The sequence below is a fragment of the Microtus pennsylvanicus genome, chromosome 20 (assembly GCF_037038515.1).
Source record: "Microtus pennsylvanicus isolate mMicPen1 chromosome 20, mMicPen1.hap1, whole genome shotgun sequence".
Taxonomy (NCBI): Eukaryota; Metazoa; Chordata; class Mammalia; order Rodentia; family Cricetidae; genus Microtus; species Microtus pennsylvanicus.
The window spans coordinates 9,784,007-9,805,984 of record NC_134598.1 but is presented as its reverse complement, the minus strand read 5'-3'; the positions used below and the strand labels follow the sequence as shown (position 1 = coordinate 9,805,984).

Here is a 21,978-nt window from a genome sequence, read left to right as displayed (position 1 = left end):
CAGTCTGGGACAGAGTGAACCTAGTCTCTCTTCACAGAGGACAAAGTAGGCATACAGGACACAGGAGATGCTGAGGAATGCAGGCTTCTAGCAGGAAGTCCACACTTGGTTCTCTGTCCACTGCCTATCTTGGTATTTATTCATGCCCCACTTCTGTGTTCCTTCACGTGTTTGGTTTTGTAATGTATAATGGCCTTTGGCATTCCTTTACTTACTGCCAAAGAAAACATCACTGTCTATTCAGTAACACAGCTCTGTTCTCTTATGATCTTTGCTCCTTTTACTCATATGGGAATACATGCACGTTTCCTTACACACCCACTGCAGTCAATCCCTGCCTCACCTGTGTCTCAGCATCTTGCACTCCACCTCCACAGATGCAGGATTTGTGAACACACTTCGGTGCTGGGACTCAGGACACAATTAACAAGAAATCCTGCTCTGAGTTTAGGTCTCCTGTTCAGGTTCCTCAGCCAGAATCTATCCTCAAAAAATACAGCTGCTCTTCTGGTTTCTAGAGATTTAGGAGAGGCTAAAGTGAGGCCGGGGTAAGCTGGTGATTTTTTGGTACAGCGGCTTCCTGGGAACAAAGAGGGATCAAATACGAATAGGAAGGTTGACCCACAGAGTTACAGGCCCCACCTGCAACGACAGGAAGGAACAGATAGGCAGACGGCAGTGTAAGATCACATTCAACAACATAAAGAGCTATATGGCAGAGCCAGAAACTATTGTGTCTACACCAGCAAACCTGAACATCCCAACACAGATGAAGCAGGAGAAAACAACCTCAAAAATAATTTTATGAAGATGATGGAGGCCCTTAAAGAGGAAAAGAAAAATTCCATTAAAAAATGGAGGAGGGGCTGGAGAGATGGCTCAGTGGTTAAGAGCATTGCTTGCTCTTCCAAAGGTCCTGAGTTCAGTTTCCAGCAACCACATGGTGGCTCACAACCATCTGTAATGGGGTCTGGTGCCCTCTTCTGGCCTGCAGGCATGCACACAGACAGAATATTGTATACATAATAAATAAATAAATATTTTTTAAAAATGGAGGAAAAGACAAACAAAAAACTGGTAAAAATCTCATAAAGAAATCCAAGAACCAAGAAAAAACAATCAAACAAGTGAAGGAAACAGTCCAAGACTTAAAAATTTAAATAGAGGCAATTAGAAAACACAAACCGAAGGAATTCTGGAAATGGAAAATCTGGGTAAAGAAACAGGAACTACAGATGCAAGCATAACCAGCAGATTACAAGAGATGGAAGAGAGAATCTCAGGCATTGAAGATACAATAGAAGAAATAGAGTCATTGGTCAAAGAAAATGGTAAACCCAGATAATTCTTAGACTAAACATCCAAAAATCTGGGAAAAGCTCAAACCTAGGAATAGGAATGGAAGAAGAAAGAGAAGTACAGACCAAAAGCACAGAAAGTATATTTAACAAAGTGATAGAAGAAAACTTCTCCAACCTAAAGAAGGATATGACTATGAACGTATAAAATGCCTAGAGAACTCTAAATAGACTGGATCAAAAAAGCAAGTCCCCTCACCATATATGTTAGAAACACTAAACATACAGAATTAAGAAAGAATACTGAGAGCTGCAAAGGAAAATGGCTAAGTAATATAGAAAGGCAGACCTATCAGAATTACACCTGACTTCTCATTGGAACTCTGAAAGCCAGAAGATCCTGGGCAGATGTGCTACAGACACTAAGAGACCACAGGTGCCAGCCTAGATTACTATACCCAGCAATGATTTCAGTAATCACACATGGAGAAAACAAGGTATTCCATGACAAAATCAGATTTAAATGATATCCACACAATCTGCCCTACAGAAAGTACTAGAGGGGAAACTAAAACCCAAGGAAGTTTGCTGCATCCACAAACACACAGACAACAGGCACCCTAACACCTTACACCAGCAAAATCAAAAGAAGAGAAACACACAAACACTACCACCACTATCAACAAAACCAAATGTAACAGGAATTAACAATCATTGGTCATTAATATCTTTTAAAATCAATGAATTCAATTAATCTATTTAATGACACATGTTAGCCTGGTGGTAGTGGCACATGCCTTTAATCCAAGCACTTGGGAGGCAAAGGAAGATAGAACTTTGACTTCATTGCAAGCCTGGTATGAGAGCTAGTTGTAGGACAGGTTCCAAAGCTACAGAGAAACCTTGTCTTGAAAAACAAAATAAAACAAGACACAGACTAACAGAATGGATGCAAAACCATCCTTCTGCTACATACAAGAAATACATCTCAACTTCAAAGACAGACATTACCTCAGAGTAAAAGGTTGGGAAAAGATTTTCCAATCAAATGGACCTACGAAACAATGGTGTAGCTATCCTAATATCTGACAAAATAGACTTCAAACTCACATTAATCAAAAGAAATTGAGAAGGACATTTCATATTCATCACAGGGAAAGTCCATCACGACGAAGTCTCAATTCTAACATCTATGACCCAAATACTAGGGCACACACATCTGTAATAAAAAGATCATAAAGCATAAATCATACATCAAACTCTACACACTAATAGTAGAATACTTTAGCACTCCAATCTCAGCAAGGAACAGGTCTGCCAGACAGAAGCCTTACATAGAAATAAGGGATTTAACAAATGTTATGACTAAAATGGACTTAACATATATCTGCCGAACATTCCATCCGAACACAAAATAATATACCTTCTTCTCAGCACCGATGGAAACTTCTCTATAATTGACCACATACTCAACAACAAAGAAAACTTCAACAGGTAAAAAACTTAAAATAACCCCCTGTATCTTATCGGATCACCATGACTTAAAGTTAGAATTCAAAAACAAAACTAATTGCAGAAAGCCTACAAACTCATGAAAATTTAACAGTTCTCAACTGAATCATCAGTGAGTCAAGAAAGTAAGAAAGAAAAAAAGAAACAAACAAACAAACAAAGAAGTTAAAGACTTCCTATGGGATACTATGAAAGCAGTCTAAAATGAAAGTTCACAGCACTAAGTGCCTACATAAAGAACGTGGAGAAATCGCACAACTCGTGACTTAACAGTACACTTGAAAGCTCTAGAACAAAAAGAAGCAGACTCAACCATGAGGAGCAGTCAATATGAAATAATCAAATTGAAACTAAAATCAACAAAATAGAAACAAAGAGAACAATACAAAGAATCAATGAAACAAAAACAAAAAGTTGGTTCAACAAGACAGACAAACCCTTATCTAAACTATCCAAAAAGCAGAGAGAGAATATCCAAATTAACAAAATAAGTAATGAAAAGAAGGATATAACAGCAGAAATAGAGGAAATCCAGAGTATCACCAGTTCATATTTTGAAAAGTTGTTCTTCACAAAATTGGAAAATGTAAAAGAAAATGACAAGTTTCTTCATAGGTACCACACACCAAATCTAAATAAAGACCAAGTGGACAATTTAAATAGACCTATACCCCTTAGGAAATAGAAACAGTCATCAAAATTCTTCCAACCAAAAAAAAAATGCCCAGGGCCAGATTGTTTCAGTGCAGAATTCGACCAGAATTTCGAAAAAGAGTCAATATCAATACTCCTCAAACTGTTCTACTCACTAGAAACAGAAGGAATATTTCCAAACTCTTTTTACAAGACTACATCACCCTGAAACACAAATCATGCAAAGACACAACAGGGAAAGATAATTACAAATCAATCTCCCTGATGAGTATTTTACTGTATTGAATATTTTATTGAACAAAAATACTCAATAAAATAGTGGCACACAGAATCCAAGAACAGAAGAAAATAACAACAAAATAAATCCCGGGCTGCATCCCAGAGATGCAGGGATGTTCAACATATGAAAAATCTGTTAATATAATCTACCATATAATAAACTGAAAGAAAAGAACACATGATCATCACATTAGATGCTGAAAAAGCCTTTGACAAAATCTAGCACCCTTCATGATATAGTTTTTAAAGAGATCAGGGATACCTAAACATGAAAAATGTAATATACAGCAAGCCAACAGCTAACATCAAATTAAATACAGAGAAACTCAAAGCAATCCCACTAAATTCAGCCAGAAGACAAGGCTGTCCACTGTCTCCATATCTATTCAATATTGTACTCAAAGTTCTAGCTCGAGCAGTAAGTCAACAAAAGGAGATCAAGGGGAGAAAAATTAGAGAAAAGAAGTTAAACTTTCACTCTTTGCTGATGATATGATAGTTTACATAAGTGACCCCAAGAAGGGGTCATACAGTTTATAACACCTTCAGTAATATGGCAGGATACAAGATTATCTCAACAACAAACAAACAAATAAACACCAGTAGCCCTCTTATATACAAATGATAAATGGGCTGAGAGAGATATCAGAGAAGCATCAACCTTTACAAAAGCCAGAATAACATAAAATATCTTGGGGTAACTTTAATTAAACAAGTAAAAGACATGTATGACAAGAACGTTAAGTCTTTGAAGAAAGAAATTAAAGGAGAACTCAGAAGATGTGGAAAGATCATCCATGCTCTTGGGTAGGTGGGATCAATGTAATAAAAATGACCATCTTACCAAAAGCAATCTACATATTCAATGAAATCTCATCAAAATTCCAACAGAATTCTGCATAAACCTCAAATATACAATATCAGCTGCATATGAAAAAATAAAACACCCAGGATAACCAAACAGTCCTGTACAATAAAGGAGCTTCCAGAGGCATCACCATCCTTGACTTCAAGCTCAACTATAGAGCTAAGTAGCCGGGCGGTGGTGGTGCACGCCCTTAATCCCAGCACTTGGGAGGCAGAGGCAGGTGGAACTCTGTGAGTTCGAGGCCAGCCTGGTCTACAAGAACTAGTTCCAGGACAGGCTCCAAAGCTACAAAGAAACCATGTCTCGAAAATTAATTAATTAATTAATTAAAAGAAATAGAGCTACAGTAATAAAACAGGTTGGTCTTGGCAAAAAAAAAAAAAAACAGACACATGAATCAACGGAATTGAATTGAAATCCCTGATGTTAATCAATACACATATAAACACCTGATTTTTGACAAAAAAAAAGCCAAAATTGTACAATGGAAAATAAGAAAGCATCTTCAAGAAATGGTACTGGCATAACTGGATGTCGACATGTAGAAGAATTTAAAGAGATCCATATCTATTCCCAAGCATAAAACTCAAGTCCAAACGTGAAAACGATCTCAACATAAATTCAGTTACATTGAACCTGATAGAAGAGAAAGTGGGAAGTAGCCTTGAACGCTTGGGCACAGGAGACCACTTCCTAAATATAACCCCAATAGCACAGACACTGAAGGCAACAATAAATGGTACCTCCTAAAACCAAGAAGCTGATGTATGCCTATGGCAAGGATATGGTCAATAAGACGAAAGGGCAGGCTACAGAATGAAAAAGAAATTCACCAGCCCCACAACTGACAAAGGGCGGATCTCCAAAATAAATAAAGAACTTAAGAAACTAAACACCTAAATACAAGATAACCCAATTAAAAAGTGGGGTAGAGTTCTAAACAAAGAGTTTTAAACAGAAAAACGCAAATGGCTGAAAGATATTTAAGGAATTGGTCAACATCCTTAGCTATCAGGGAAATAAAAACCAAAGCAACTCTGAGATATCTCTTGCACCTATCAGAATGGCTAAGATCAAAAACTCTTATGATAGCTTATGCTAGAAAGAACGTGGAGTACAGGGAACACTCCTCCATTGCTGGTGAGAATGAAAACTTGTACAGCCACTTTGGAAATCAATATGGCAATTTCTCAGAAAATTTGGAATCAGTCTACCTCAAGACTCAGCAATATCCTTGTTGGGCACATACCCAAAGGATGCACAATCATAGCAAAAGGACATTTTGTCAGTTAAGTTAATAGCAGCATATTTACAGTAGTCAGAACCTAGAAACAACCTAGATGCCCCTCAAGTAAAGAATGGATAAAGAAAATATGGTACATTTACACAATAGGATACTACTCAGCGCTAAGAAGTAATGATATCTTAAAATTTGCAGGCAAATGGATGGAAATAAAAAAGCCATGCTGAGTGAGGTAACCCAGACCCAGAAAGACCAACACTACTGGTATGTACTCACTCGTAAGTGGATCTTAGACTTAAAGCAAAGGATAAGCAGCTACAATCCACAACCCAGAGAAGCTAGGGAAAAAAGAGGACCCCAAGAGTGACATACATGGAGGGCCCTAATGGGAGCTCTAAGTCTCTGGACTGACAGCTGGGGATCCTGTATGGAACCAAACTAGGCCCTATGAGTGTGGCTGACAGTTATGTGGCTTGATCTGTTGCCAGGGCCCTTGGCAGTGGGACCAGGACCTATCCCAGGTGTATGAACTGGCTTTTTGGACCCCATTCCCTATGGTGGGATACCTTGCTCAGCCCTGATAAAGTGGTCAGGGCCCTGGTCCTACCTCAACTTAGTATGCCAGACTTTGTTGACTCCCAAAGGAAGGCCTTACCCCTTCTCAGGAGTGGGTGATGGGGTAAAAATGGGGAAGGTGGAAGGGTGGGAGAAGAGGAGAGAGGGGGAACTGGGGTGGGTGTGTAAAATAAAAGAAAAATTTTAAATAAAAAAAAAGATGCCCTTCTCCAGGTTGCATAGATTCAGTCAGACATGAGCTTAGCCATCTTGAGTTGTAAACTTCACGACTATCACTGACCAACCTGAGCCAGGATTTCTTGCTTAATTTCCCAGCAAGCCTTAGTCAAAACCTCTAGAGTTTGTGTGGAGCTGTACATCTGGTTCCTGGCTCTAGAGATGTGCCCAACTGACTCTGTGATGCCAGCTCAAACTAAACCAGGCACCTTCCACCAGAGATGAAGCCATGTTTCCCGTATCTGTTTCTTCCACCACTCTGGCCTGACCTGTAAGGACTCAGACTGGTCCTTTTGTTCTCAAGGACCCGATTCCAGCTGCAAGTCCTCCAACACAATTTGGGCATGTCTGTGGGATTTTTTTTCTTGACTTCTAATTGGTGGTCCAGTCCACTGTGGGAGTTGACACCATGGGCAGATGGTCCTGGATTGTAGAAGAGAGTCACATGACCAGCCATGGAGGGCAAGACAGGAAGCAGTGTTCCTCCATGGTCTGTGGTTCCATTTCCTCTAGGTTCCTGCTCTGGGTTCCACCCTGCCATGAAAGCCAAATAAACCCTTCCTTCTTCTCAGGTGCTTAGCGTTTCATCACACACAGAAATGCAAACTAGGATCCGGCTTGGTACCAGAGGGTGGGTGTTCCTCTGATGGTCCTGCATACGTGACTGTTGGTGTAATCGTGAAAGGATTTTGGGGATTTGAGCTGCAGAGGCTGTTGAAAACCGGGAACTCTTCTGTGGGAGGCTGAAAAGAAGGATGAAGGGTGAAGTTGCTGCCTTTTTCCAAATTCTAGTTCTGGGTTCTTTATCAAAAACCAGGAGTCCATAAGTGTGTGAATTTAGATCTGGGTCTTCGATTGATTCCGTTGATCACCCTATCTGTTTCTATGGCAACACCATGCTGTTTCTATTACTATACTCTGTAGAAGTGCTTGAAATCAGGAGTTACCTCCAGAAGTTCTATTATTGTATAAGATTATTTTAGTTACCCTGGGGTTTTGGTTTTGTGTTTTCTGTTTTGGTTTTTGGGAGTGGAGTGGGAGACTGTTGCCTTCAGATTTCCTATAGGGAATAGACAAACCCTCCACGATGCTGTTTATAGTAAACAAGCTGAGGCTGCCGCTTACAGTGGAGCAGCTGTGGTTCCATCAGAGCACACACGAGCCATTGATGCCACCTTTTCTGTCCATGTGTCTGTGTGTCTGTCCTTTCTTCATTCCCTCACTGCCCCTCAAAGGTCCTGTGGGTGTCAGACCTAAGAGATGTGCTAAAGCAAGGCTAGAGATTGAGAAGGTCATGATGTACCTGGGGGACATAGTGATATTCTGTCTCAACTTACTGTTTAAAAACATAAAGTTTAGACTCGGGGACAGCAGGTAAGAGAACTTGCTTCTACACTAGAGGGCCCACTTTCATTTCAATTCCACATTTAAGTAGCTCATAACTGCCTGTAACTCCAATCCAGATGACAAAACGATCTGAGCTCTATGAGACACACATGCATACAGATAAATAAAAAACAAATCATAATCATTAATATAATCAGTAACATGGATGACCCTGATACATGAAAGATCATTTTGTATTTTTACCAAAATTGGAATATTGTATAAACAAAGCAGTTTTTCCTGTGTCTCTATGTCTTCCACGCTCACACTGAAGGAAGACAAGTCAGGCACCTGTGGATGTCTCTCCCAATGACAAGTTTGTCCTGAGCCCAGCATCTGCCTTCTCCTAAGGATATTCTCCCTCACACTGCACTCTTTTTTTTTTTTGTTTGTTTGTTTTTCGAGACAGGGTTTCTCTGTAGCTTTGGAGCCTGTCCTGGAACTCGCTCTGTAGACCAGGCTGGTCTCGAACTCACAGAGATCCGCCTGCCTCTGCCTCCCGAGTGCTGGGATTAAAGGTCACACTGCACTCTTAAACACCCAACTATGGAAACAGATGCAGGCTTCACAGAGTGCTGTCAGGCTTCAGAGAGGCCCTGTAGAAGATGGCATCCACAAGACAGGTGGGCAGGTAGCTCACAGGGATGAAGAAGAACTTGGCATCCCAACCAGCAGAGTTGAAATTTGGTTAAGAAACTGCTGTGGGATTCTCCTCTGTATGTATACTGTGATTACCATTAATGAATAAAGAAGCTACTTTGGGCTTGTTGATACAGCAGAACTTAGGTAGGCAGGGAAAAACAAACTGAATGCTGGGAGAAAGAAGGGTGGAGTCAGAGAAAAGCCATGGGGCCTCCGGAGATAGATGCTGGGAACTTTACCTGGTAAACCACAGCCCCATTGTGATATACAGATTGATAGGAATGGCTTAAATTAATGTAAGATTTTGCCAATAAGAAGCTAGAGTTGTGGGCCAAGCAGTGATTTAATTAATACAGTTTCTGTGTGATTATTTTGGGGCTAAGCAGCTGGGAACCAACAAGTGGCCTCCTTACTACAAAATCAAAGGAAGATTTGATTTGAGGAGGTTTTGGAAAAGAGTGCTGTGTTCAGGGCTCTGATGAAGCTGGGCCTTGCAGGGTCCAGCATCAATATTGAGCAGCTCTCCTCAGATGCTTGCAAAACCCAGGGACACGATAAGGAAAGTGACAAGGCTTGCTGATTACCAACAGCACTGAGCCTCCCCTCTCAAGCACAGAAAATGGTACCCTTCTTTGCACCTCAGCCAGAGGCTGCCCTTCCTCAGCGCCTCTGGTCTTTAGATCTTGGATGCTCAAGTAACCAATCAGTAAGGCTTACAAGTAACACCACAGCTAAATATCACTATCTGTGCAGGGTGCATTGGAGACTTCTTGACTGAGAATAAGCACGGCATTTGTTGATTTCAAAAAATTGCTCAATATGTCATAACCCACTTTGGCATCAAGATTTTATCCTGTTTTGTTTTGAGAAGTCACATCAAAATCTACTTCTGTAGAAACTACCTAAAATACATGAATATAGGCAAGGAATTTAAGTGGGTACACCATAGGATGGGGAAATAATACCTGACCTAGACATCTTACGCCACTAAATAAAACCTCCAGTGCCAGGAACAGGTTACATCCGGTTGAGTCATTGGTCAAAAGAGTCGTTGGTCAAAATGGAGCCCCACTTCCAACCCATGTCACAGGCTATTGTCAAGGCTTCTCACTGTTTCCCACAACCTGACGGTAACCATGTTGCTGAACATGACCCTTACTTATGCCATTGAGCTGGGAGGAGTTGAGCAGATGCCCAACTAAACGATTCACCCCTACTGATTAGCATTTGAGGTCCTAGAAGGTGTTCTGCACACTGCCAGAGGAGAAAGGCAATCACCAGGCTCATCCAGCTACAAACCCTGTGACCTGCCGCAGTGATCTGCCTGTACATGTACTACTGCAATAGAGGCACCAAAGACAAGGGAGTAACTAAGCACTTTGTAGTAGACTTACGGTCCACTCTGAGATGAAACCCATGCCTGACTCTCCTACAGCACTCAAATACCTGAGACTAATGGACAAGTCATGGGTCTAGGAGAAATCCTAGTAACATTGTTCTGCTGCAGGAATACATGGTACTCACAGATCAGGACCTGCACAGCCCTCATCAGAAACATTTGTCTTCCCCTAGATGAGAGTCAGCCGAGGCATGCACAAATGGACACCATGCAGAGAGCAAGAGACTCACAACACTCGGTCCTAGAGGGGCATCTTCATCCAAGCCCTCCCTCAAGGCACAGAGTCTGTGCAGACAGGTGGTGGCAGATTTTCAGAGGCACAGGTGATGGATGCTCCAGTCAACTGTCTTCCAGACACAAGGGCACCGTCACACAAATGCACTCACAGAGGTTGTGACAGCACACATGAGACCTGCATGCTCCAGACAGTAACCGGCAGTGAGCAGGGCAAGTGGACACATGGTCCCACCTTTCTCCAAGAGTCTATTTGCAGCTGATCCCTGCTGCCACAGGGAATGCACTGTCTCCTTACTGGAGCTGCATGCCCGGGAGTCAGTCAGCTCACACAAACCAGATTCCAAGTATTAGTGTTTGAAGGAGGGGCTCATAAGGGTTTCTTCTGCAGTTTTTTGTCTTCTTGCTTTTCTGTTTATTTGGAAAAAAGAAAAGAATATAAACCTGGGTGGCAGGAACATTGGAAAATATGAAAGTTGTTGTCAAAAGAGAAAACCCGATCAAATTATAATGCATGTAAAGAATTAGTAAAGCAAGGAAATGTATTTTATTCCTAGGATCCTAAAATTAACGTGCTGGCAGACATGAGTAGAAGTTGGCCAGTACAGACTGTGTGACTATAAATAGCAATACAAGAAAGAAGCCAGGCATGGTGGCCTGTGACTGCATTCCCGGCACAGAGGAGGCTGAGGAAGAAGAACATCAGATCCTGGCCTGCTCCACAGTAAGACCTGACTCGAAACCCAAGCCAAATAAACACAGCAGCACCAAACAATTCCAAGGCATGCTGAGAAGGGCAGGACTTGCTATTTTAATTGAATGATTTTTTTAAATTTTTTATTTCTTTATAAATAATACCATTCAAATTTTCCACTCCCTCCCCTCTTCCCATTTCCATCCTGCCCCTCACTCACCCTTCTCCTTCCCCCTACAGACATAAGAGAGGGCAAGGTACCCTGCCCTGTGGGAAGTCCAAGCCCCCCCCCATCCAGACCAAGGAAGGTGTGCATCCAAGCAGACTAGGATCCCAAAAAGCCAGTATATGCAGTAGAGACAAATGACACTCAACACCACTGTCTTCCCTGCTCCTACTAGTATGGCCCATTAGGCAGCACTTAACTCATTCAACTGCTTTTCTAATCCACAATCCCAGAGTCCATTTTACTCCAAGCAAAAATATGGATGGGCTTATCACAGAAATACCCCAGGCCCGTGCACCAACTTCCGTCTTAGGGTTTTTATTGCTGTGAAGAGACACCATGACTCTGGCAAATCTAATAAAGGAAATTTTTAAATTGGGTGACTCACTTACAATTGCAGAGGTGCAGTCTTATTATCAGTGTGGCAATTGTTTGGTGCTGCTGTCCATATTTGGTTTGAGTTCTGAGTCTGACCTTTAATGATGTTCAACTTGTGGAGGTCCTTGAGGTGGGCTGAGCATCTCATTCAGCTCCTACCATAGTTTCTAGATTCTTATTATAGTCTCTGGTCAACACATTATAGAATCACAAGAAGGAGCAGAAGGAGGGAGAACATGAGCAAGGAAGTCAGGACCGCAGGGGTGTGCCAACCCACTGAGATGGTGAGGCTGATCTAATGGGAGCTCACCAAAACCAGCTGGAATGGGACTAATGGAGCATGTGATCAAACCGGACTCTCTGAACATGGCTGACAAGAAGGGCTGACTGAGAAGTCAAGGACAATGGCACTAGGTTTTGATTCTACTGCATGTAATGGCTTTGAGGGAGCCTACTCTGTTTGAATGTTCACCTTCCTAGACCGGGATGGATCAGGGAGGACCTTGGACTTCCCACAGGGCAGGGAACCCTGACTGCTCTTTGGACTGGAGAGGGAGGGGGAGGGGAGTACAAAAAAGAGGGAGGAGGGGAGGAGGTGTAAATTTTTAATAAAAAAAAATAAAACTTACTCCTACAGCAGTATTATGGCAAAAAGGTCCACTTTTATGGCTACACCTTCCTGTTTCACCAGTTAAGGTATTAAACCCTTATTTATAAACAGTACCAAGCTTAGGACAGGAAAACTGGATGGAATCTAAGAGATATTTTGGCAGAGAACCTGCGGTGATCAACATTCCTTATACTAAGCAACAGATTGATTATTTCCAAATAGTTATTCTTGGGCAAATGCGTTTGCTCATTTTGAAGGCCAGATTAACCATCTTTTCCCAGCTAATTGGTTGCTACAATTTGCACAACTACGTTTCCTTATTTTCCCAAAACTTAGAGAAAAAGATCCCTTAAATGAGGCTGTGTCAAGTTTTACATATGGTTGTTCCAATGGAAGACTGCATATGTTCAGGAAAATCAATAATCTGGACTCTATGGGTATTTCTAAAGACATGCAATATAGACACACAAGCTGACAAACAAATAATAATTTTTTAAATTAAAATAAGTTCAATGGATGACTGTGATACACAGAAGATCACTTTTTTATTTTTATCAAGATTAAAATCATTATTTAAACATAGAAGGTTTTCCTGTGGTTCTATGTTCTCCATTGTCATACCAAAGGAATAAAAGTCAGGCACCTATGGATCTCCCTCCCAATGACAATTTTGTCTCGAACCCAGCATCTGCCTTCTCCTAAGGATTCTCTCCCTCACACTGCACTCTTATACCGCTAACAACAGAAACAGATGCAGGCTTCACAGAGTATTTTTAGGCTTCGTGGAGGTCCAGAATAAGATGACATCTGCAAGACAGGTGGGCAGGTAGCTCACAGGGATGTAGAAGAGCTTGGCATCCCAACCAGCTGAATATCGGGTCCGGGGATGACGGGAAGTCAGCGCATGCTCCATGCAGTCCGTCACCAAGGAGAGGTCCTTGTTGCACAGTTTGTCCAATAACTTTATCGTAGTTTCATCTATGCAAAAGGAGAAAGGATTCAGGGGGTGATTAACTCTGACACTCCTGCTCTAGACCAACATGGAGGAAAGCCTCACTAGAACCCAAGCTGCCCCCATCTGAAGCCATGCCCAAGCCTAGCCTGTCCCAGGTGATCAGGAGGACACAGCCCAGCTTCAAGGAGGAACCGCACACATGCTCCACCTGGGTCTCCGTTCAGAGAACTCTCTCGTCTCTGCAAGAGTGGAAGCTCATGGAAAGTCACTGTTTCGTGACTCCGGCTTCACTTTCATGTCATAATAATAAGGGATTTAAATGAGACAACACCTCATGTTCTAGAACCCAGGATCTCTTTATGTGGAAATATGCCCACCCTATACCAAGGAAACAGAGGCTAATTGTGCTCATTAGAAAAACCTTAGGGTGACCACGTCAACACCACCAGGAGACTCAGAATTCTAGACTTGTTTTCTTTGGTCCCCAAAACCCAACTCACAGGATAATAAAAACTTCTCATCATAGATCTCTTTGACTTCTGGGCTTGCCCGGTCCCACAGCATCTTGTTATGTGAAAAATGCCTGTCACTATTGGAAATAGCAGTCTGGAAGAAACCAGGTTCTATGATAGCCACCTTCACTCCAAAATAGGAGAGCTCCCTCCTGTAAGATAGAGAGATGTCAAGGACTTCAGAGGACTTTCTGTGAGGTCACTCAGAATCAGAGTACAGTCACATGATAACATGAGCCTGTGTTGAGGAGAGGCCACAAGCTTCAGACAGGTGTTGTCTGAATGGGGATGAAACTCATGGTGAGGGCAATGCCTCTGCGCTTTAAATGTCACCCTAAGTATTTGGTGCATGTAGCTCTCTGGACTAGAACTAGACTCCAGGTAAGACCTGTCTATATAATCCAGGTGAACAGGGTTACCCTATCCATGTCACCTGATCCTCACTCTTAGGTTTGAACCTTCCCTAAATCCGTCTCAGTCCAGCTGGCCCATGGCTCCTGCAGGCATCTTCCTGGAAACACTCTCTGGCCGCTTTCTTAGTTCCTCTCACATTTACCATCCCCCGAATTCTTTACAATTGATAGGCTGCATGGCACACAGGGCTCCCCTGATTCACTCTCTTCCCATTTGCCTCGTGAACATTATGAAGTACATCCTTGTCTGTGGTTCTCATGCTCCCTACATGCCTGCATGTGCTCACCGACTCAGCCTCCTGCCTGTATCATATGACTTATCCTTTGGTCGAGTAGCAGCCAGCAGCACGTTCATTTTCCCCAACAGGCCTCCTCACCAGGCTGCTAGGTTCCTGCTTGGCTCCTTGCTCTAGGACCCTTAATCTAATAACTGCTCTGCTCACTGCAAAGATGGCCACAGTCTCTCTCTACTCTTTCAATTTCTCAGTTGTCAGAGTTTTTAAGGTCTGGGGGAAAGCCTTCTTGTAATTCTATATTGAGTTGACCACAGATTATAACAAGAGTGTAGAAACTACCATATGAGCTGAATGAGATGATCAGCCCACCTCAAGGACATCCTCAAGTTGAACATCATTAACGGTCAAGAGTCTGGACTCTTCCCCAAATATCATATGTCTTACTATGCCTCAAAAAAAATATTCCCTTTGTTCGCCTTCTGCTACAGCAGAATTATACATTTTATGTGCATTGCGTTTTTTCCTGGAAGTGTGTCTTTGTTAGGGGGTCAGATCTTGGAATCATAGACAGTTGTGAGCTGTCATTGTGGGTCCTGAGAATTGAACCTGGATCCTGTAGAAGAGCAATCAGTGCTCATTTTGCTGAGCCATGTCTCCAGCTCCAAGCAGGATATGATTAACTGAACTTGGTAGAATGCTGGTACACAATTTTCGTCTTGACAGAGTCCTTTAATTCCAGTCCTCAGGAGCTAGGTCTGTTAAATTTGAGGCCAGCCTGATCTACCTAGTGAATTGCAGGCCAGTCAAGTTTACATAGATCATGTCTAAAATAGATTAAATATAAGTAAGTAAGTAAGTAAATAAATAAATAAATAAATAACTCCTGTCTCAGCTCTGCCTTTACTGGAGACATGGAAAAGTATTCCTGGGGAATGATCATATACCTCCAACAAGGAGACAGTTATCAACCCCAAAACCAGAGTGTGTCCTCTTCATGATGGCCTCCTAATAGTCTTGATTAAATAAAACCTTATTCCAATGATTCTCTCAGATACCCACATCCCTGTCATTACCTGAGGGAATCCGAGAAGGCCTCTACACCATACTTGGAGATGCAGTAACCACCACCAAACAAACACAAACGACCCAAGATGCTGGAAACGTTGACCACTCGGCCCTTTGCCTTCCTCACTAAGGGCAGCATGCTCAGAGTCACCTCGATCACGCCCAACAGGTTCACATCCAGTATCTTTGCAAAATCCTCTTTGTTCATCCACTCATTGAGACCCGAGGGGATGGAGATGCCAGCATTGTTGACCAGGCCCCACAGTCCTGGGGACAGTGGGAAGAGAGAGAGTCACAAGCACAGGTACAGTTATGGATAAAATGCACAGTCCACATGATAAGACAGCTTAGACGTGTGTTTCCTGGAGACTAGGACACAGTGAAGAACGGCATGGTGTTGACAGAGGTTTCTGTCCCACCAGGTCCCACAGCCATTCAGTCCCAAAGAAAACACACAGGCCCACATTAATTATAATTCAGTTAGCCTATTAATGCAGGCTTCTTATTAACTCATATAACTTACATTAGCCCATAATTCTTGTATGTGTCAGCCACATGGCTTAGTACTTATTATCAGCGAGATATTCTCATCTTGTTTCCTCTCCATCTGGGTGATGGTTTCAGTGTGACCTTTCCTCTTCCCATAATTCTCCTGTTCTCATCACGTCACCTCTACATCCTGCCTGACTACACTGGCTAATCAGCATTTTATTAAAAATAAGATAAGTGAAACAATAAAAGACCATTGTCCCACACCACTTCCTCCCCCTTATTTTGAACAAGAACTCTGAATCTAATATCGTTAGTTTAGCTTTTTGTCCAGACCATTATCCATAACATCTTGTAACCAACACTCTATAAACAAGATAAATATCCATAATCCATTTTTTGGGGAATGTGCGCATAGTTTTTCGAGCTACTTCCTGTTGATAATCTTAGAGGGTCCTAAAGAAAATTTAGAATTATGATCAAGTCCTGGCTGGAATATTCTGTGTGGCTTGATCATCTCAGCGAGCTGTCTTGAGGCTGTTCTGGATGTAGAATTCAGACATCTGGGCCATCTGCTCCTATCAGAGCTTTCTCAGGGGGTCTTCCTTGACCAAACCTCACTTTTCTTAATCAAGAAGAAATCCACAGCTTCCCTTTTCCTGTGAAAACAAAAATTAAACCTCTGCTCAAAAGTAACCTATCTTTTGAATTAAATTTTAAAGTCATATTTTCAAAATATGTATGTTGGATTAATCCAGCAACATTTAATATCAAATGTCTTTTAGCAGCTGTTGCCTCTTCCTCAGCATTCAAATAATTCAAAGAGAATATAATAACACAGTATCCAGATTCTCTGTGTGTTTTCCATATTCTCGTGGCTTTATTTTCAATTCTGTTTCTTTTATTTTTGATTTAAGTTTTTGGCTTTTTGAGACTAGTTTTCTCAACCTGCAGGCTCCTTGGTTTAAGGCTAATGTGGTGCTTACTGATTTGGAGAATTCTTCCCAAAAGTCACATGCCACCTCACTCCTAACCCATATCTTTTTTTTTTTTTTTTTTTTTTTTTTTTTTTTGGTTTTTCAAGACAGGGTTTCTCTGTGGTTTTGGAGCCTGTCCTGGAACTAGCTCTTGTAGAACAGGCTGGTCTCGAACTCACAGAAATCCGCCTGCCTCTGCCTCCCAAGTGCTGGGATTAAAGGCGTGTGCCACCACCGCCCGGCTCCTATCCCATATCTTATCCTCCTGGAAATGCAAACAGTTTAACAGAGATATTTTATTGCTAGGATCCCACTACAAGCTCAGAAAACTGACTACCAGGACAGTGCTCATGATCATAACTGTAGGGAACAAGATGTGGGTGGTGGGACAGACCTGCAATCCTGGTACAGGACGGTCTGAAGCAGAAAGGTCGTGAGTTCATGGCCAATCAGTATCCAATTCCTATCCTAAAAACTAAAGGTAAAACAAACACAAATGTACAAAACAATCCCAGCAGCTGACCACAAGATATGGTTACATTAGTTGGGTTTCTTGATGGGGGGTTATTTTTAATTCATTAAATATTATCATGCAAGCCAGGCTCTGGTGGTGCACGTCTTTAATCCCAGCAATTGGGAGACACAAGAGGACTGATCTCTGAGTTGGAGGCCAGCTTGGTCTACAGAGTTCCAGAACATTCAAGAAACAGAGAAACGATGTTTCAAAAGTAAAATCATCAAAGAAATGACGAGGTAAAAATGGCTCACCTTTTTTAAGTGAAAATAATGCATTTACTTTAATGCACACAGGTGAAAACATTACTAGTTTTTATGCACTGGGTGCTAAATTATAGGTTAAGTTTTATTGTATAACATGTTCTAGTAATTTGAACAATCAATATATTGTCAACTTATTCTTAAACTTCTTTTAACCAAAGGTCTTCTTTGGGCCATCACAATTAACACTGGCACCTGGATAAAAGAAGAGTAGCCTCTATCTTACTTATCCAAATCAGTCCTATATCTTGTCATGGCCGCTCTACACAGGAGCGGTCTTGGCTCCCTTTACAGAGGATGGCAGGTGACAAGTAAGAACAAGGACGGTGTTGACCCAAGAGATCGACCCAGGTGTGACCCCAGATACCCTGCACACATAGCCCAGGGACAAGTCCCATCCTCTGCTCCACAAAGGAACCCTGCTCTAAGCATCCAGCAGTCTTGATTGTCTACATAGAGAAGGGGACAGAGCACAGACAGGAAGGTGAGAAGGTAAATCCTCCAAAGACCAGAGACCAGAAAGACCGAGAAACAGCAGGTAGGGGCTGGAGAGAGAGAAAGTGCTCAGGTGATGTTAAGGGGAAAGGAGGAGGCTCTGGTAATTTCAAGTGCCCCAACCCACATAAAGCTTGTTCCAAAAAGTGTAGCTGGGAGGCCCCTTACACACGAGTCAAACACGAGCAGACACAGACAGGGATCTCAATGGTACCTCTGTTCCCAACACGCTCCTTCACCCACTGGGTGGCTGCCACAATACTCTCTGTCTTGGTGACATCAAGGATCACTGTCTCCAGCCTGTCTGATGTCTTGTTCCTCAGCTCCTCGGCTCCCTTCTCCGTCAGACATGCAGCCAGCACCCTCATGCCTCTCCTGTCCAGCTGTCTGGCCAGCAGGTTCCCAAAGCCCGAGTCACAGCCCGTGATGAAGACATGCTTGTCTTGGAGATTGCTCACCACTTGCCTCTCACGGTACCAACGCAGAAGGTAGTAAAGGCCCACAGGGGTCACCAGGTAGAGCCACATGGCTTTCAAAGGACAGGCACAGACAGTCTGGGACAGAGTGAGCCTGGCCTCTATTTACAGAGGACGAAGTAGGCACACAGGACTCAGGAGATGCAGAGGAAGGCAGGGTTCTAGCAGGAAGTCCACACTTGGTTCTCTGTCCACTGCCTATCTTGGTATTTATTCATGCCCCACTTCTCTGCTCTCTCACCTGTTTGGTCTTATGATATATAATGGCCTTTGGCATTTCTTTACTTACTGCCAATGGAAAGAAACATCACTGTTCAATAACACAGCTCTATTCTCTTATGATCTTTGCTCCTTTTACTCATATGGGAATACATGTACGTTTCTTTACACATGCCCACTGCAGTCAATCCCTGCCTCACCTGTGTCTCAGCATCTTGCACTCCACCTCCACAGATGCAGGATTTGTGAACACACTTAGGTGCTGGGACTCAGGACACATTTACAAGGAAATCCTGCTCTGAGTTCAGGTCTCCTGCTCAGGATCCTCAGCCAGATTCTCTTCAGAAAACAAAGCCGTTTTTCTAGTTTCTAGAGATTTAGGAGAGGCTAAAGTGAGGCTGGGGTAAGCTGGTGATTTTTTGGTACAGCGACTCCCTGGGAACAAGGAGGGATCAAATATAAATAGGAAAAATGACCCACGGAGGTACAGGCCCCACCTGAACCGACAGGAAGGAAGAGATTAGCAGACAGCAGTGTAAGCTCACAAACAACAACATAAAGAGCTATATGGCAGCACCAGAAACTAGTGATTCTACACCAGCAAGACCTGAACATCCCAACACAGATGAAGAAGGAGAAAACAACCTCAAAAATAATTTTATGAAGATGACAGAGGCCCTTAAAGAGGAAATTAAAAATTCCACTAAAGAAATGGAGGAAAAGACAAAATTGCCCACATTGTGTTGGAGGACTTGCTGACAGAATCGGCTCGTTGAGAACGAAAGGACCAGTTTGAATCCTTACAGATCAGGCCAGAGTGGTGGTAGAAACAGATACGGGAAACATGGCTTCATCTCTGGTGGAAGGTGCCTGGTTTAGTTTGAGCTGGCATCACAGAGTCAGTTGGGCACATCTCTAGAGCCCGGAACCAGATGCACAGCTCCACACAAACTCTAGAGGTTCTAAGTAAGGCTTACTGGGAAATTAAGCAAGAAATCCTGGCTCAGGTCGGTCAGTGACAGTCGTTGAGGTTACAACTCAAGATGGCTAAGCTCATGTCTGACCGAATATATGCAACCTGGAGAAGGGCATCTTTTTTTATTTAAAAATTTTCTTTAATTTTACACACCCATCCCAGAGCCCCCTCCCTCCTCTTCTTCCACCCCTCCATCTCCACCTATACACACCATCCAATCACTCCTAAGACGGCGTAAGGCCTTCCTTGGGGAGTCAAGAAAGTCTGGCATACTAATTTGAGGAAGGACCAAGCCTCTCACCCCTCTATCAAGGCTAAAAAAGGTATCCCACCACAGGGAATGGGGTCCAAAAAGTCAGTTCATACACTTAGGATAGGCCCTGGTCCCACTGCTAAGAACCCCAGGAACAGATCAAGACACATAACTGTCAGCCACATTCATAGGGCCTAGTTTGGTTCCATACAGCTTCCCCAGCTGTCAGTCCAGAGACTTAGAGCTCCCATTAGGGCCCTCCATGTGTGTCACTCTTGGGGTCCTCTTTTACCTAACTCCCTGGGATTGTGGATTGTAGCTGGATATCCTTTGCTTTAAGTCTAAGATCCACTTAGGAGTTTGTACATACCATGTTTGTCTTTCTGGGTCTGCGTTACCTCACTCAGCATGACTTTTTTAGTTCCATCCATTTGCCTGCAAATTTCAAGATGTCATTTTTTTTTTTTGGTGAGTAGTACCCTATTGTGCAAAAGTACCACCTTTTCTTTATCCATTCTTTGGTTTGGGGCATCTAGGTTGTTTCCAGGTTCTGACTATTGTAAATAACGCTGCTATTAACTTGACTGCATCCTATGGGTGTGTGCTCAAGAGTGATATTGCTGAGTCCTGAGGTAGACTAATTCCAAATTTTCTGAGAAATTGCCATACTGATTTCCAATGTGGATGTACGAGTTTTCATTCTCACCAGCAATGGAGGAGTGTTCCCCTTACTCCACGTCCTCGCTAGCATAAGCTATCATCAGAATTTTTGATCTTAGCCATTCTGATAGATGTAAGAGGTATCTCAGAGTTGTTTTATTTTACATTTCCCTGATTGCTAAGGATGTTGAACAATTCTTTAAATGTCTTTCAGACATTTGAGTTTCTTCTGTTTAGAACTATACCCCACTTTTTAATTGGGTTATCTTGTATTTAGGTGCTTAGTTTCCTGAGTTCTTTAAATATTTTGGAGATCAGCCCTCTGTCAGATGTGGGGTTGGTGAATTTCTTTTTTCATTCTGTAGCCCGCCCTTTTGTCTTATATCCATATCCTTGCCATAGGCCATACATCAGCTTCTCGGTTTCAGGAGGTACCATTTATTGTTGCTCTCAGTGTCTGTGCTGCTGGGGTTATATTTAGGAAGTGGTCTCCTGTGCCCATGCGTTCAAGGCTACTTCCCACTTTCTGTTCTATTAGGTTCAATGTAACTGAATTTATGTTGTGATCGTTGACACATTTGACCTTGAATTTTTGGGCATGGGAATAGATATGGATCTCTTTATATTCTTCTAAATGTTGACATCCAGTTATGCCAGCACCATTTGTTGAAGATGGTTTCTTGTTTTCCATTGTACAATTCTGGCTTCTTTGACAAAAACCAGGTGTTTATAGGTGTATGGATTAATATCAGGGGATTCCATTGATCCATTGGTTTTTTTATGCTACTATGAAGCCGTTTTATTACTGTAGCTCTATGGTGGAGCTTTAAGTCAAGGATGGTGATAAGTCTGGAAGCTCCTTTATTGTACAGGATTGTTCAGCTATCCTGGGATTTTTTTTTCCATATGATGTCAAGTATTTTTATTTCAAAGTTTGTACAGAATTGTTTTGGAATTTTGATGGGATTGCATTCAATATGTAGATTGCTTTGGTTAAGATGGTAATTTTTATTACGTTGATCCCACCTACCCAAGAGCATGGGAGATCTTTCCATCCTCTGATTTCTCCTTCAATTTCTTTCTTCAAATACTTAAAGTTCTTCTCATACAGGTCTTTGACTTGTTTGATTAGAGTTACGCAAAGGTATTTTATGTTATTCGTGGCTTTTGGGAAGGGTGATGTTTCTCTGATTTCTTTTTTTTTTTTTTGATCATTTTTTCTGTTTTGGTTTTCCGAGACAAGGTTTCTCTGTGGCTTTG

At 42.2% G+C, this 21,978-nt stretch overlaps 1 protein-coding gene across 1 annotated transcript; it reads right to left on the bottom strand.

The window, feature by feature from the left end:
* Positions 1 to 12,866: 12,866 nt before the first annotated feature.
* LOC142838689 (retinol dehydrogenase 16-like) lies at positions 12,867 to 18,661 on the bottom strand. Its single transcript, XM_075954260.1, has 4 exons — positions 18,349 to 18,661; positions 15,405 to 15,663; positions 13,671 to 13,834; positions 12,867 to 13,193 (listed from the first exon to the last, which is right to left on the bottom strand). Exons 1-4 carry the CDS (start codon positions 18,659 to 18,661, stop codon positions 12,976 to 12,978), a joined length of 954 nt encoding a protein of 317 aa, XP_075810375.1. The 3' UTR covers positions 12,867 to 12,975.
* Positions 18,662 to 21,978: the final 3,317 nt, after the last annotated feature.